The 16,463-nt window shown below is 47.2% G+C and overlaps 1 protein-coding gene across 3 annotated transcripts in view; it reads right to left on the bottom strand.

The window, feature by feature from the left end:
- Window positions 1–16,447, bottom strand: part of snx5 (sorting nexin 5) — a 36,731-nt gene extending 20,284 nt beyond the window's left edge. The window contains exons 1-4 of one of the 3 annotated variants that reach the window (XM_078405228.1): window positions 16,303–16,447; window positions 11,824–11,922; window positions 5,007–5,117; window positions 3,507–3,628 (exon numbers count right to left, since the gene is read on the bottom strand). In XM_078405228.1, the coding sequence (XP_078261354.1) occupies window positions 3,507–3,628; window positions 5,007–5,117; window positions 11,824–11,922; window positions 16,303–16,341 (371 nt within the window). In that variant the 5' untranslated portion in view covers window positions 16,342–16,447. Of the gene's footprint in view, window positions 1–3,506; window positions 3,629–4,951; window positions 5,118–11,823; window positions 11,923–16,302 lie in introns of those variants that run through there. The other 2 variants (XM_078405229.1, XM_078405231.1) reach the window with 2 other exon arrangements.
- Window positions 16,448–16,463: the final 16 nt, after the last annotated feature.

Here is a 16,463-nt window from a genome sequence, read left to right as displayed (position 1 = left end):
ATCTATCCCCTCCCCCCATGACCTCTCCCCCTCCTGGTGGTAATCTCCACCCCCCCCCGTGCAGTTCCACCTATGATGTTTGGTGTACTGTGTGGGGTGGGAGGACCCGTTGCTCCTCCCGTGCAGCGTGGAGCTGCACAGGACAAAGGGAAATGATTTCTACATAGTTATCTTGGCTGTACACAGTGTGGAGTGTGCAGTCAAATTGTGTGGTTGCAGCCATTTTAGTTGTCTTGCTGCCAGCATTGAGTTACTGTAATAAAGACTTCTGTTGTACCTTGAAGACTCGCAAAGTTTCATACAGACATAGAACAAGAACACGAAAGTGGTGTTAGGAACGGGAAACTTCGGATTGTGTCCAAAGACCCAGATGAAAGCCTATTTTTTGATTTAAAAAAAACATGTCTCTGCAATTTGATCGTTTCGATCCCGAGTGAGAAAGGTGGTCGCCGTATTTAATGCGTGCTGAGTTTTATTTTGAAAGTATGGCAATTACGACTGACCTGAGGAAGAAGGCTCTCTTGTGTTCATCAATGTCCCCAGAAACGTTTGCACTACTTCAAAATTTACTTACAGAAGTAACTGAAGTTTCATATGCTGAAATCACAATGACTTTGCAGCTGCATTACGAAGTCAGAATTTCCTCGCAGCTCACCTCGATTTCTACCGGACGGTGCAACAGGAAGGGCAATCTATTACCAAATTTCTTGCCGAACTTCGCACCAAGGCAAAGGCATGTGATTTTAAAGCTCGTTGCTGCGAAAAGTGGCAAGACAATGCGTTGCAGGATAGACTGGTCACGGGCTGCAGACAGGCATTCATATAGCAGGCGATTCTCAAGGAATCAGACACCTCATTGAAGAATGTGCTGCAGTGTGCTAAGATGGCCGAGCTGCTAAGTAATGCACAAAATGGCTGGAAATACAGCATCGAAACTCCCTCAAGAGGTGCATACAGTTTTGTCAGACTCGTCCGCAACGCCAAAATCCATTTGATCGACCCAGAGCAAATCCGGAGAAGAAGGAGCAGTTTCAGAAGAGCCGCTCCCCTGTGGGGGGAGGATCGAAACCCTGCTACCGATGCGGCTCGTCTGCTCATCACCGTAAGTGCCCGTATATCAAGTCCGTTTGTTATGCCTGTTACCGTAAAGGTCATCACCAGGCAGTGTGTCAATCCGTAGGAAAGCGGAGAAAGGGCACAAAGTGCAAAATACAGTCGACCAAATCGCGGAGACCATTTCTATTGATGTGCTCAGTGTGTGCACGATCACTGACAAGCCGAGGATTTCACTGCGGGTCTCGACCGTCGATCTACAGTTCCAGGTGCACACTGGTGCAGCCGTGTCACTAGTGGGTAAGGACATCTGGGAGAGGATCGGATCGCCGAAACGGAAACCGGCCAACATCCGCCTTTTCGGATACGGACGACAGGCCATTCCCACGAAAGGCAAATGCACTGTCGCCGTTTCTGTAATGGTATGACACAGATGTTGCCGCTGATCGTCGTTGGCAAAGAAGGTACATCTCTGTGCACCATCGACTGGATCCGTGCTTTCAAGCTTGACATGAATGCCTTGATCTACGAAGGATCAACCATGGCATTGTCATCTACCACGGACTGTAACATGGTCAGCAAGTGCCAGAACAACCTGCAGAAGGTTCTTGACCAGTTTCCAGCCGTTTTTGCACTTGGACTTGGGTATTGCACAAAGATGAAGGCACGGCTCATACTCAAAGACGATGCCGGCCCTAAGTTTTTCAAACCAAGACCAGTTCCGTTCAGTCGGATGGACGCCGTCGACAAGGAACTCTGCCGTCAGTCTGCAAAGGGGCACTCGGGTAATACGGCCGCCGAAACAACAGCAGTAACACCAGCAAGCAAGCAGCGACCGCCTCTGGAAGCGGGTATGGCTTCAGGAGATCTATACGAGGTGGAGAAGATTGTCGACAAAAGGAAAAATAAAAAGGGGAAGTGGGAGTACCTTATACAATGGAAAGGCTATGGAAGTAATGAAGACACTTGGGAATCAAAGCATCACCTTCTTCACTGTGAAGAATTTATTGATGAGTTCAATGGACTCAACGCTTCCAAAGAAAAGTAAACTAAACGGGGTGGATTACGAAAGAAACGGACTAATAATTCAGAAGCAAAAGCGGGGTTCAATGGCTAGAAATGGAAAGCATGCTCTGGGGATAACAAGAAAATCGTAGCCACGAAAACAGTGCATTACAGAACCAAGCAGTCGGACACCCCAGTGCCGAATCGTGTGGACACTGGAGTGCCTGATTTGCCTCCCCCCTGGCTTGATGAAGTTCCACCAGACGAACTGCCCGCCGATCTGCCTGTGGTCCTTCATCGATCGACACGTTGCAATCGTGGTACTCCCCCAAGGCGACTAATTCAGGAATAGAGTCGTTCAAACTGGAAAGGGGGAGTGTGATGTTTGGTGTACTGTGTGGGGTGGGAAGACCCGTTGCACCAGCAGGTGGTGCTGCACAGGACAAACGGAGATGTTTTGTACATAGTTATTTTGGCTGTACACAATGTGGAGTGTGCAGTCAAATTGTGTGGTTGCAGCCATTTTAGTTGTCTTGCTGCCAGCATTGAGTTACTGTAAAAAGAGACGGTACTTATTTCACAAAATGCTGGAGTAACTCACCAGGTCAGGCAGCATCTCAGGAGAGAAGGAATGGGTGACGTTTCGGGTCGAGACCCTTCTTCAGACTGATGTCAGGGGGGCGGGACAAAGGAAGAATATAGGTGGAGACAGGAAGATAGAGGGAGAACTGGGAAGGGGAGGGGAAGAGAGGGACAGAGGAACTATCTAAAGTTGGAGAAGTCAATGTTCATACCGCTGGGCTGCAAGCACCTCCAATTTCCGGTGGGCCTCACTATGGCACTGGAGGAGGCCCATGACAGAAAGGTCAGACTGGGAGTGGGAGGGTGAGATGAAGTGCGCAGCCACCGGGAGATCAGGTTGGTTAAGGCGGACTGAGCGAAGGTGTTGAGCGAAACGATCCCGAGTGCGTTTGGTTTCGCCGATGTAAAGAAGTTGACATCTAGAGCAGCCCAGCAGCTTGCAGCCCAGCGGTATGAACATTGACTTCTCCAACTTTAGATAGTTCATGGCTCTGTCCCTCTCTTCCCCTCCCCAGTTCCCCCTCTATCTTCCTGTCTCCACCTATATCCTTCCTTTGTCCCGCCCCCCTGACATCAGTCTGAAGAAGGGTCTCGACCCGAAACGTCACCCATTCCTTCTCTCCTGAGATGCTGCCTGAGCTGCTGAGTTACTCCAGCATTTTGTGAAATAAATACCTTCGATTTGTACCAGCATTTGCAGTTATTTTCTTACACTACTATAATAAAGACTTCTGTTGTACCTTGAAGACTCGCACTTTCGTACAGACACAGAACAAGAACACAAAACTACCCTCCCTCTGGGTGTTAATCTAGCCCCACCAGCTGTGCTGAACAAACAGACAATGGGCAGCTCCAGGCTATCTTACGCCTCGAGTTCTTGTTTCATTTTACTGAACTCTTCCTTGGACATCGATCCTTCTCCCTCGCCCAGTTTCTGCATCTTCTCCCTCGCCATGTCAAAGTCGGGCTTGGCAGGTGCTGGGGGAATCTACAGGCAGATAATGGAAGGGTGGTCAACATCAACAGAACTAACACCTCACCCCTATTCCCCACACACACCTTATTCAAGACCACACTCCACACACCTCCCTCTTCACACCACCATTACATTTGCACTCCCCACACCATTCACCCACCACACACTCCCCACCTTGTCCACCCCTTCACACTCCCCACCTTGTCCGCCCCTTCACACTCCCCAAGCCACCCCCTTCACACTCCCCACCTTGTCCACCCCTTCACACTCCCCAAGCCACCCCCTTCACACTCCCCACCTTGTCCACCCCTTCACACTCCCCACCTTGTCCACCCCTTCACACTCCCCACCTTGTCCACCCCTTCACACTCCCCACCTTGTCCACCCCTTCACACTCCCCACGCTATCAGAAGCACCATTCCTTCCGCATTGACCAATTAACGTCCAACCATCTCAAACCCTCACCGAAAACGTGCCCCCTAAAGCCAAGATCACTGTGCATTCTCTAGGACAACCAAAGGCATTTGCACAGAAACAGGCCCTTCGGCCCAACTCATTTATGCCAAACAAGATGACCCATCTAAGCTAGTTCCACTTGCATACATTTGGCATATATCTTTTCCTATCCGTGTACCTGTCCAAATGCTTTATAATTGCTATAGCACCTGCCTCAACTACCTCCTCTGGCAGCTTGTTCAATACTCCCACCACTGTCTATGTGGAAAAGTTGCCCCTCAGGCTACTATTAAATCTTTTTCCTCAGTTTAAACCTATGTCTCCTGATTCTTGATTCCCCAATTCTGGTTAAAATTCTGTGAATTTACCTTATCTATTCTTCATGATTATAGACACCTCTAAGATCACCCTTGAGTGACTCACCCTGGCAGAGTAGACAATGGGCCAAATGGCCTAATTTGCACTGTTTCATGAACACTCATCCACGCAACAGAGCCCTGCAGCCAACCACTATATTACAAGACATAGGAACAGAATTAAGCCATTCGGACTATTGAGTCTACTCCCTCATTTGATCATGGCTGATCCATCTTTCCCTCTCAACCCCATTCTCCTGCCTAATCCCCATAATCTTTGACACCCTTACTAATCAAGAACCTATCAATCTCCACTTAAAAATACCCAATGACTTGGCCTCCACTGCCGTCTGTGGCAATAAATTCCTCCTCATTGCCTTTCTAAAGGCATGTCCTTTATTCTGTGGCTATGGCCTCTGGTCCTAGACACTCCCACTAGTGGAAACACCCTCATCACATCCATTCTATCCAGGCCTTTCATTATTCAGTAAGTTTCACTGAGGTTCCCCTCATCCTTCCAAACCTCAGCGAGTGCAGGCCCAGTGCCGGCCTAAACACTGGATACGACCCCCACTCACGATGATCCCGGCGTAGTCCTCATTCTCCACCAGTGCATCGTGTAGCCACACAAAGTCCTCGTGCTGCCTGATCACCGAGAAGTCCGGCTTCTTGAAGGACGGCAGGGTTGTCTGAAGGAGAAAGCGAGAGTCAGCACTCCCCCACTCCGACCCCCACCTCCCCTCCCATCAAGGTCCGAGACACCCTCTACAATTACCAACTCCACCCAGCTGTTGTGGAGTCCCAAGCCCAACCACTTGGCTTGCAAATATAAGATCGTGTGTCCCCCCACAAAATATGCTATACGTTCATAAGTCCTTGGGAGCAAAATTAAGCCATTCAGCCCATCAAGTCTACTCTGCCATTCAATCATGGTTCATCTATCTTTCCCTCTCAACCCCATAACCCCCGACATCCTTCCTAATCAAGAATCTTAATCTCTGCTTCAAAAATACCCAATGACTTGAGTTCCGCCACCGATGTTAAAGGGGGAGTGGGTGGCACAGTGGCACAATGGCAATGAATTCCAGATTCACCACCATCTGGCTAAAGAAGTTCTTCCTCATCAGCTTTCTGAAGGTAGGTCCAATGGACCACGTGCTACATTCTACATGTTGCAGGTCCTCATGGTCCCATATCTGGATTCCCAGCCCACTCACTACTTGACAATGCCTCCCGCTCGCCTCTTAAATATCACCAGGTTCTCTTGTCCGTGGTCCCAACCTGAAACATTGTCTGTCCATTCCCACCACAGATGCCGCCTGACTCACTGAGTTCCTACAGCACTTCACAGAGGCCAATTAACCTACAAACTTGCACGTCTTTGGGATATGGGAGGAAACCGGGGCACCCAGAAGAAACCCACACGGTCACAGAGGGAACTTACAAACTCTACACCAATAGTGCCAGAGGTCAAGAACACACCTGGGTTTCTGACACTGCAAATTATTGTTACTTTTACACAAACTATCATAAATTACTGTCGCATTCGACTGAACCACTAAGTTTATAAGGAAGCAAAACAAATCAAATGCTGGAGGAACTCAGCAGGTCAGGTGGCATTTGTGGGGGGGGGGGGGGGGGGGGTGGGGAGGAAAAAACCAACAGACTACATTATGGGTTGGACCCTGGCCAAAAGAACAAGGAGGTGTTAACAGGTATTGTCTGTATGAAGTTTGTAGGATCCCACTGTGACTGTGTGGATATTTTTCCGCTTTCCTACCACACTCCAAAAGTGTACAGGTTTATAGTTTAATTGGCTTCGGTAAAATTGTAAATTGTCCCTAGTGTGTGGGATAGTGCTAGTGTACGGGGTAATCGCCCGTCAGCATGGACTCTGTGAGCTGAAGGACCTGCTTCCGTGCTGTATCGCTGAAGTAAACCAAGCTTCAGTGAGTGGATGGAGTGCCCAGTAAACATCTACTGGTGACCCTGATGCCAAACGGTGGAACACGTTTACCAGAGCTTTACCAAGCCTTGGCTGGATCAGCACAGGTGCTGCCACCAAACAGCATGCCATATCTAACACACAAATTCTCAAAAGATACCTTCTTCGCTCCCCAGCCATGGCTCTTCCCCAACTAACAATGGGCCACTGTGGTCTCCACCTTTCCTTGATCATCTGTTGCCAGCCCTGATTTTTTCTGGTTTTCCTACCTCCAGTCCCCCCCCTTCCCCCTACTTTCAGTCTGAAGGGTCCCAACCCAAAATGTGACCGACCCGCTGAGCTATTCCAGCACTTTGTGTCTTCTCAAAAGACAGTATTGCACAAAGGTGTATTTGTGAACCTAGTCACCTTAATACATGTTTAAAAAAACAAGGGCTCCACAAGTCCAATCTTGTCAACAGGAGTCAAACCAGACTGAACAATTCCATGGGTTCAACCCAAAGTTCAGAGTTCAGAAACCAACCATTGCACAAGATTTTCAGCAGGTTGTTACTCTCCTGGCCCACCTTATCAAAGCAGCTACAACATTGTTCAGAGAAGGGGAGAGGGAAATAAAGCAGAGGGGATAGAGACAAAATTAAGTCAGGATGAATTAGCTTCCTCATAATTCAGCAGAATGCAAGAGTTTTGTTTGTGAAAAATCCCTTGATAAAGACATTAACCAAGCAACACATTCTGGAAGAGGAAAGACAGCACTGAAGTAAATCAGTGGGTCAGGCATCATCTCTGGAGAACATAGATGGGTGACATTTCAGGTCAGGACCCTTCTTTGGGGAAAGGATTCGCAGGCTAAAGGGCAGAATTGGTGTAGCGGTAGAGTTGCTGTCCCACGGCACCAGAGACTCGGGTTCAATCCTGACTATGGGTGCTGTCTGTGTGGAGTCTGCACGTTCCCCGTGACCGTGTGGGTTTCCTCCAGGTGCTCTGGTTTCCTTCCATACCCCAAAGATGTGCAGGTTGGTAGGTAATTGACCTCTGTAAATTGCCCCTAGCGTGCAGGGAGTGGATGAGAAAGTGGTGAACTCTGACGTTCTGGTTCAGGTTATTCTGAATGAGAATATGAACACCACATGTCCTTTATCCACAGCCACTTAGGACCAAATCAGTCCATCAATCCAGGCAGAGAGGAATTTATGCCAGCATATAGAGGACAGTCAGTCTGCCTCACACCACCTGCTTTCATCCCTGGCCTTTGTTCCATCCTTCTGCCTATCAAAAACCACTCCCTCGCCTGCGTCCACCTGTTACCTGCTGTCCTGCCTCTCCCCTCTCCCAACTTTCTTCCCCCTCCCCCTTAAAATCAGTCTGAAAAAGGGTCCCAACCTAAAACGTCATCTATCCATGTTCTCCAAAGATGCTGTCTGACCTGCTGAGTTCCTCCAACAGTCTTTGTAAAAAAAAAAAATCAAATCTCCCAGATTTAATAGTGATGTCTGGGCTATCCGCTCACTCCAGCATGATACTCACGAGGGGTGACGGGGTGGAGATCTATCGTGACATCCTCCCTTTCAATCACAATATTGGTCTCCTAGACCCAGGGTGTGATCATTGTTCCCCCAATCTCAAATATCCGTGCAAAACCCTTGCTACAATCTCAGCTGCCACTGTCTAAATAACCTCCTCCTCATTCACTTCTCCAACCTCCTGCAGCAAACGCAGAGGGTCAGGGAGTAAAAGTTGAGGAATCAGATTTATCACAATTCTCAAACATTCCCTTACAGTTAATTCACAACATCATGCATAGACCAGAACAGTACAGCACAAGAACAGGTCCTTCAGCCCACAACGTCCATGCCCAACATGATGCCACAGCACATGAACAGGGTGACACAGTGGCGCAGTGGAAAGGTTGCTGCTTTACATCGCCAGAGACCCGGGCTTGATCCTGTCTACGGGTGCTGACTGAATGGAGATTGTACGTTCTCCCCGTGACTGCGTGGGTTGTCTCCGGGTGCTCCGGTTTCCACCCGCATCCCAAATACTTGCAGGTTAATTGGCTTCTGTAACTTGTCCCTAGCATGTAGGATAGAACTAGTGTACAGGTAATCATTGGTTGGGGCGGACTCAGAGGGCCACAGGGCCTATTTCCACGCTGTATCTCTAAACTAAACCAAGTTAAACTAATCATACAAGCCTGCACATGATTCGTATCCTTCCATTCCCTGCGTGCCCATGTGTTGATCTAAAAACTTCAAACCCCACTCTCATATCGGCCTGCACCCCCGGCAACATGTTCCAGGCACCCACTATATGCAGTAAAAAAAGGGAGGGGGGAAGAGGGTGCTGCACCAATGCAGGAGAGGTTTGGACCCAACAGGTTCACTCTCCTTTAAACTTTGCCCCTCTCACCTTAAAGCTATGTCCTCTAGTATTTGGCATTTCCACCACAAGGAAAGAGGTTCTGACTGTCCCATACATTTAAAGGCATGAAGCGCTTTGCAAAAGCGCCCATCCCTTTTTCGATTTTCCACAACACATGTCTAAATCACTACATGATTTTCTGCCGCTGACAACTCTTCTCCATCAGTTCCGTGTCTATCAGGGCAGCCAAGAGCCCTTATCTTTAAGGCAGGATCAGGTGAACGTCTGCACTCTTAAGATTTGAGACAAGGGCTTAAAAAAATTGGCAGGAAGTCTGGAATCTTGCAGTTGAGGCAGTCTATGACCTTCCTCATACAATATCAAGAACTTGCAACATCCACTCAGCCACACAAGGCTCACTTCCTGTACACTGAATCAAGAGCATCAAGAATGAGAGGTGAACATGCAGTTAATGCACAAACCTCTGCAGTGAGAGCACGATTCAAGTGAGAAATTAAACATTGCAAAACAATCGAGTAGCAAAGCACCCAATGAATGAGATAATTATCACGAAAACACCACAGAACTAGACAGGGTCAAGAGCATACCGACAATCAAAACAACGGGCCGAACCAGTGTTAAAACAAGAATTGATATGTGTGCGCGTGTCGACCGAGTGCGTGCCAACCAGCAATCACCCCATATATATTAGCACTATCCTAACACTAGGGACAATTTACTGAGGCCAATTAACCTACAAACCTGTAGGTGTTTGGAGTGCAGGAGGAAACTGGAGCACCCAGAGAAAACCAACATGATCACATGGAGAATGTACAAACACTGTACAGACAGCACCCCTAGTCAGGATCGAACCTGGGTCTTTGGGGCTGTAAGGCAGCAACTATACTGCTGTGCCACCGTGCCATTCTAAATGGGACACACTCTTTCCCCGAGCTAAACTGTGCCCACAATATCTAAGGAACAAGCAAGGTCACCATCTGGAGTGCTGTACAGACATGTGATCTCAATGCTGCCCTGCTCACTTCCTCAAATGGTGCACTGGGAGAGTAGCAAACTAATAACTCGAGAGGAGACAAGGGGCTGGAGTAACGCAGCGGATCAGGCAGCATCTCTGGAGAACATGGATATGACGTTTCGGAGGGCAGGATTGCTTTTGGGAGATGGGTTAGAGAAGAGAAAGCCAGAAGAGAGGAGGGGCAGGACAAAGCCTGGCAGGTAAAGGGCTGATACGGGTGGGGAGAGTGAGAGGGGTTAATAGGCTGATGGTGGATAAAGACCAGAAATGAAAAAAGTTGTGAGACAAAAGGATTGAAGAGTTGCAAATTGTGAAGCTAGAGGAAGGAATGTGGGTAGAGGGAGAGAAATAGGTGAGAGTCTGGGTGGGGTACAGGGAAGAGGGAGGAAGAAAAGAAGCAAGTGGGGGGGGGGAGAAGAGGGAAGGACAGGGTGGGGAAGCTTTATGCAGTTACCTAAAATTGGAGAATTCAATGTTCATACCATTGTGATTTGTTCCTTGTATCCACAAAACACCTCAGTTGCTTCATCTTTCAGAAGTTCAGTTAAAAGCACAAAATCTCATAGCTCTGGTCGCCCCAGGGTGAACGCTTTGGAGAGGGTGCAGAGGTTTATCAGAATGCTGACACAAGGAACTGCAGATACTGGAATCTTACGCAGAACATAGTGCAGGAGTAACAAGGTCAGCGGGTCAGGCAGTATCTGAAGGACATGGATAGGTGGTGTCTTGGGTCACGACCCTTCTTCAGAAGACTGCCTGAGTTAGGGGGTACAAGTTATAAGGATGAGACTTAGATTGTTTTCTATGGAACACTGAAGGTTGCAGGGAGACCCAATCCAAGTACATAAAATAATGAGAGGCATAGATAGTGTATACAGTCAAAACCTTTTTTCCCCCCATCGTGGAAATGTCGAAGACCAGAGGACATGGCTTTAAGGTGAAAGGGGCAAAGTTAAAAAAACTAGACTGTGGACCCATTTGGGCCAAAACCTCTCCTGTATTGGTGCAGCACCCTCCCCTCCCTCCCCAAAAAATATAACAGATTTCAATGAAACTTCTTCCATTAGCACCAAAGGGACAACTGAGAGTAAGGTGGGCCTAAAATTGTTGCGCTATTGTGGACTGTTTTGGCTGTAGTTCAGGAACAAATAAACAAACGAGTGTTTTAGTATATAGATTGTGTGGGGCAAGTTTATTTTATATACAGTGGCCTGCAACGCGCTGCCAGGGAGGGGGGTGACAGAAGACGACACAGTAGTGGCATTTGACAGGTTTTTAGATAGGCACATGGATATGCAGGCAATGGAGGTATATGGATCACGTACAGACAGAACAGATTAGTATTTTGGGGCATTATGATTGACATGGACATTTTGGGCTGACATTTGTACCTTGATGCCTGTGACAGTAACCCCAAACAGACCAGTTGGACGGAAGGCCCGAGCTCCCTGCTCCACATCTCTATGACTTGTGTATGGACCGCAAGTACGGCCCAGAGCTTAGCAGACCACGATAGAGCTGACAGCTGCATCTTCGCACTGAGGGAACACTGTGGCCACAGTCCCAACTTGGGAACTGCTCGGGTTAGGAACAATTCACAGGAACACAAACTTGCTGTAACCAGGGGATGGGATGAGTTTAGAGATACAGAGTGGAATCAGGCCCGTCGGCCCTCCAGGTCTGCGCCGACCAACAATCAGCCATACACACTAACTCTATCCCACACACTACGGGCAATTTACAAAGGCCAATTAGCCTACAAACCCACGTCTTTGGGACGCAGAAGGAAACCGGAAGGCCCAGAGGAAACTCACGTGGTCACAGGGAGAACTCCCCACAGGCAACACACGAGGTCAGGATGGAACCCGGGTCTCTGGAGCTGCAAGGTAGTGGATCTACCACTGTGACTTGTACAACAGATAACATCCAGTGTTGTGTAAAGTGTAAACTGGTTTCCCGACTCATTTGAGAAAGTGACGAGCACACAATGGCAGCCAACAGTGCTCACGCTTGCCATCTCAAGTGACAGGTAGACTGGGCGAGGCTCACCCACCTTGGTGTGGACGGTGAATTTGACCTTCTCCCTCTCGCTGAGGGCATCCGGGATGTCGACCAGCACCGAGGGCTCTCCTTCCATGGATACAGAAGCCAGCTGAAATACAAAACAAAGCGGTGACGGCTTCCAGTGTAATGTAGGCTACAGAGTGAGCCATAAGATTCTAATGCTAACTTCTAAAGATAGGCACAAAGTGCTGGAATAACTCAGCATGTTCAGTTTAGTGTCACGTGTAGAGGTTACAGTGAAAAGTTTTTGATGCGTGCTATATAGTCAGCAGAAAAACAACACGTAATTACAATTGAGCCATACAGTGTACAGTTTATTACAGTACATTTACAGCACAAGAGAATAATGTTTAGTGCCAGGTAAAGCCAAGAAAGTCCGATCAAGGAAAGTCCGCGGGTCACCAAAGAGGGTCAGACAGCATCTCTGGAGAAAAATGGTTCCGACCCAAAACGTCACCTATTCTTTTTCTCCAGAGATGCTGCCTGACTCATTGAGTTATCATGTCATATCATATCATATATATACAGTGCGGAAACAGGCCTTTTCGGCCCACCAAGTCCGCGCCGCCCAGCGATCCCCGCACATTAACACTATCCTACACCCACTAGGGACAATTTTTTACATTTTACCCAGTCAATTAACCTACATACCTGTACGTCTTTGGACATTGTGTGTCTATCTTTGGTATAAACCAGCATCTGCAGTTCCTTCACATGTAAATGCAACATGTAATTAGACCAAATACTGTGGGCAGGTGGAAATGTACATAGAAATGTACATGCCTCAGAAGGCAGTGGAGGCCAATGCTCTGAATGCATTCAAAAGAGAGCTAGATAGAGCTCTTAAGGATAGCGGAGTCAGGGGGTATGGGGAGAAGGCAGGAACGGGGTACTGATTGAGAATGATCAGCCATGATCACATTGAATGGCGGTGCTGGCTCGAAGGGTCGAATGGCCTACTCCTGCACCTATCGTCTATTATCTAACACAAGGTGCTGGAGTAACCCACAGTCAGGCGGCAACTCAGATAGAGCCCTGACCCGAAACATCACCTATCCATGTTCTCCAGAGATGCTGCCCAAGTTACTCCAGCACTGTGTGCCTTTTTTTGTAAACTAACACCTGCTGTTCCTTACGTCTACAGCTGGGAACTATGATCTGCACAGCCATGAAGCTGTACTTGCCCATTTCAACTAAGGGACCCATTCACCAAGCAACTGTTAAAAAATAATCCAAACAACTAATTAGGGCATGATTTTTAAAAACACATGCATCAGTTTTTCCACAGCACAATGGTACCATGCCTCAGCTGTTTCTAGATAAGGTTAATGGCATTCATTAACACATTCTAATTGGCAATCACACAACTGCAGAATCTCAAAGCCAGAACAATCAGGGTCGTGACTCGAAACAACAACCCTGCCATTCCACAAGGCAGCCAGACATTCCCAACATTCTCCCAGTTTTATTTCTAATGCCATGACTAATTGTCACAAGAAAATTGTTGCATTTAAATATTGCTTTTCACATCCTTTTTGAATGTATTCAAGAGAGAGTTGGATATAGCTCTCAGGGCTAACGGAATCAAGGGATATGGGGAGAAAGCAGGAACAGGGTACTGATTCTGGATGATCAGCCATGATCATATTGAATTGCGGTGCTGGCTCAAAGGGCCGAATGGCCTACTCCTGCACCTATTTTCTATATTTCTATGTTTAAGATGTCCCAAAATACTCCACAGCTATTTAAGTACTTTACAATTGTTGACAGTTCTAATATAGGAAATCCAGTGGGCAAATGGAGACGCAAGGAACTGCAGATGCTGATTTACAAAAAAAAAGACGATGCTAGAGCAACTCAACGGGTCAGGCAGCATTTCAGGACAACATGGATAGGTGACCTTTCAGGTCAGTGGCCAATTTGTACACAATCAGCATTAAGCAATGGATTGTGTTCAATTATTCATTTTCTCAAGGGTAAACTTCCTTGCTGCTCTCTAAAAAGAAAAATAACTTTTACAGGTGTACAGCAGAGTACAGAGTAATGGTTGCATCATGGCCTGGTTCGGCAACCTGAACACCCAGGAATGAAGGAAACTCCATGGAGTGCCCAGTCCATCATGGGTACCGACCTCCCCACCAGAAATCTACAGGAGCCACCAATATCAAAGACCAACATCACCCTGGCCACACTCTCATCTCGCTGCCTCTATGAGGAAGAAGGTACAGGAGCCTGAAAACCGTGACCTCCAGGTTCAAGAACAGCTTCTTCCCAGCAACCATCAGGCTCTTGAACACTGCATAACACTAACCTCAGCAACTATAAGTTTCTATGGATTGTGTCTTTGGTTACACTATGGGCTGCAGTTTTTGCACTATTATGGTTACCTAGTATTGCTGATTATTAATTTATTTTACTTATGTTTGGTATATTATCTTTTACTGGGTTTATAGGCCTGTTTAGCTGCAATAAACGTTTTTTCTGTTGCCAGTATATACGACAGTCTTGAGCCCTTTAAAACATGTTTAAGACAATGTTTAATTACAATCAAGGATCTTCTGAACAGTGTGTCAGAAGGAACTGCAGATGCTGGTTTAATCCAAAGGGTCTCAACCCAAAACATCACCCATTCCTTCTCTCCAGACATGCTGCCTGTCCCGTTGAGTTACTCCAGCTTTGTGTCTTTTTGAACAGGCTGTTGTGGGAACCACAACCAGGTTTGTAATGAGAATGATCCCATGGGTCAATCCCCTCCAGGATGTCCTGCAGCATTCCACAAGCAACTAATTGACTGAATTCCAATTGGTACAAGGGCAAACAATACTCTGCTATTTGTGCAAAGAATCTCAATCAACAAGTGAACTAATCAAGTGACCAAATTATAGATATACACAACTTACTGGCCAGGCAACATCTCTGGAGAAAAAGTATAGGTGAAGTTTCAGGTTGGAGCCCTTCTTCAGACTGCTAGTCTGAACTCCAGATCGCAGAAGGGCCCCGACCCAAAACGTCACCTATTCCTTTTCTCCAGTCACTGTCTGACCCGCTGAGTTACTCCAGCATGTTGTGTCTATCTCCTGTGTAAAGCTGATCCTTCCTACACTAGTGACCAGACTACCCAGGCTGCTGATAACAACCAGGTCATCAAGGAAAACAGCTGACACAATCAGAGACTTGTCCCACCCCCATCATTCCTTTTTTACTCCCTGCTCTTCAGGCAGTTAGAAACAGAAGTTTGAAAGCACACACCACTAGTCTCAGAAGCAGTTCTTCCCCTCTGTTAAACATAGGTGCAGGAGAGGCCATTTGGCCCTTTCAGTCAGCACCAAAAGACTGTTATTCAGGCTTCTGAACAGTCCTTCTGTAAGCTAGGGTACTGTCCAATTCATCTCTACCCCATTGTGGACATTAGACTTTGTGTCTGGAACTGATGCACTACAATACTGAGAACTATATTCTGGACTGTATCTTCCCCTTTGCTCAACATATATTGTTCTTTTGTTTGAAACGTATTCATGTATATTATCTGATTTGATTCAATAACATGCAAAACAAAGCTCAGCACTTCTAAACTTCTGCATTTAGAACAAATTTTATTTTTGCATTCACTAAACAGGATTTTGCTTTAACATCTCATTTAAAAAAAAGGATCTCCCATATACAAATTCCTCTGGACTCAGTCCGTAATCAGCGTCTGCTCATTGATTTAGTCTACAACCCAGGCCAGCTGACATTAGCCCAATAAACCTTCCCCAAAGCAATAGAACAGAACAACACAGAAACGTTTCCCAATGGCAGATATTAAATACTTGAAATGAAAAAGGTCGCATGGTTTTGGGAAAGGGGAGTGCCAATAACTGTATAATCCTATCAACATTCCAGAACACCTACATTGCCTTCTGGTATCTAACATTCTTGTGATTCCACAAGTTAAAAGGGCAGTAGCAACTACAAAAAAAGTTGCTAAAAACAGTAACCAGTTTGCACGCATCACCAGGACATCAGGTAGAACTTTTGTCTAGCTCAGTCACATCTGCACAAAGATTATGGGAGACACAAGGAACAGCAGCTGCTAGAATCTTGAGCAAAACATAGTGCTAAAGAAACTATCAACCTGTAGAAAGGTACCGACTGCAAACGTCGCCTGTCCATTCTCTCCACAGATGCTGAGTGACCCGCTGAGTTCCTCCAGCACTTCGTGTTTTCCACAAGATTGTAAACCAGCATCTGCAGTTTCTTGTGTCTACTCCCTAAAGGTTCCCACTTCCAGGTTGTATTTGCTTATGTTTTGAAGAACCACAAAAAGTGCAACGACATTATAAATGTAGCAGGAACCGTGCAGTCCCACCGCAGTTAGGCTAGTGTAGACTAGGTCAGGAGCTGCGGCTGAAGTCCCCAGTAAACGCTGTTTGCCAACAAGCAGGAAGAAGCGGCGAGTGACCAGGCTGCAAACCACACCTTCCCCTACCTTGTTGCACTCACTCAGGTCCGCGGGACTCTCAGACATCTCGCTCACTCCTCCAGGAACAAAATAGCAGCGTTGATGCAATCAGCGCCGCTTCAACCCGCGTTCCCCCGCAAGCACCGAGCTCCGCTCCCTTCCTCACTCCGCCCAAGCTCCCGCCTCCA

This window comes from Rhinoraja longicauda, chromosome 9 (genome assembly GCF_053455715.1).
Source record: "Rhinoraja longicauda isolate Sanriku21f chromosome 9, sRhiLon1.1, whole genome shotgun sequence".
In the NCBI taxonomy this organism is placed as follows: domain Eukaryota; kingdom Metazoa; phylum Chordata; class Chondrichthyes; order Rajiformes; family Arhynchobatidae; genus Rhinoraja; species Rhinoraja longicauda.
This window is presented reverse-complemented; position numbering and strand designations above follow the sequence as displayed.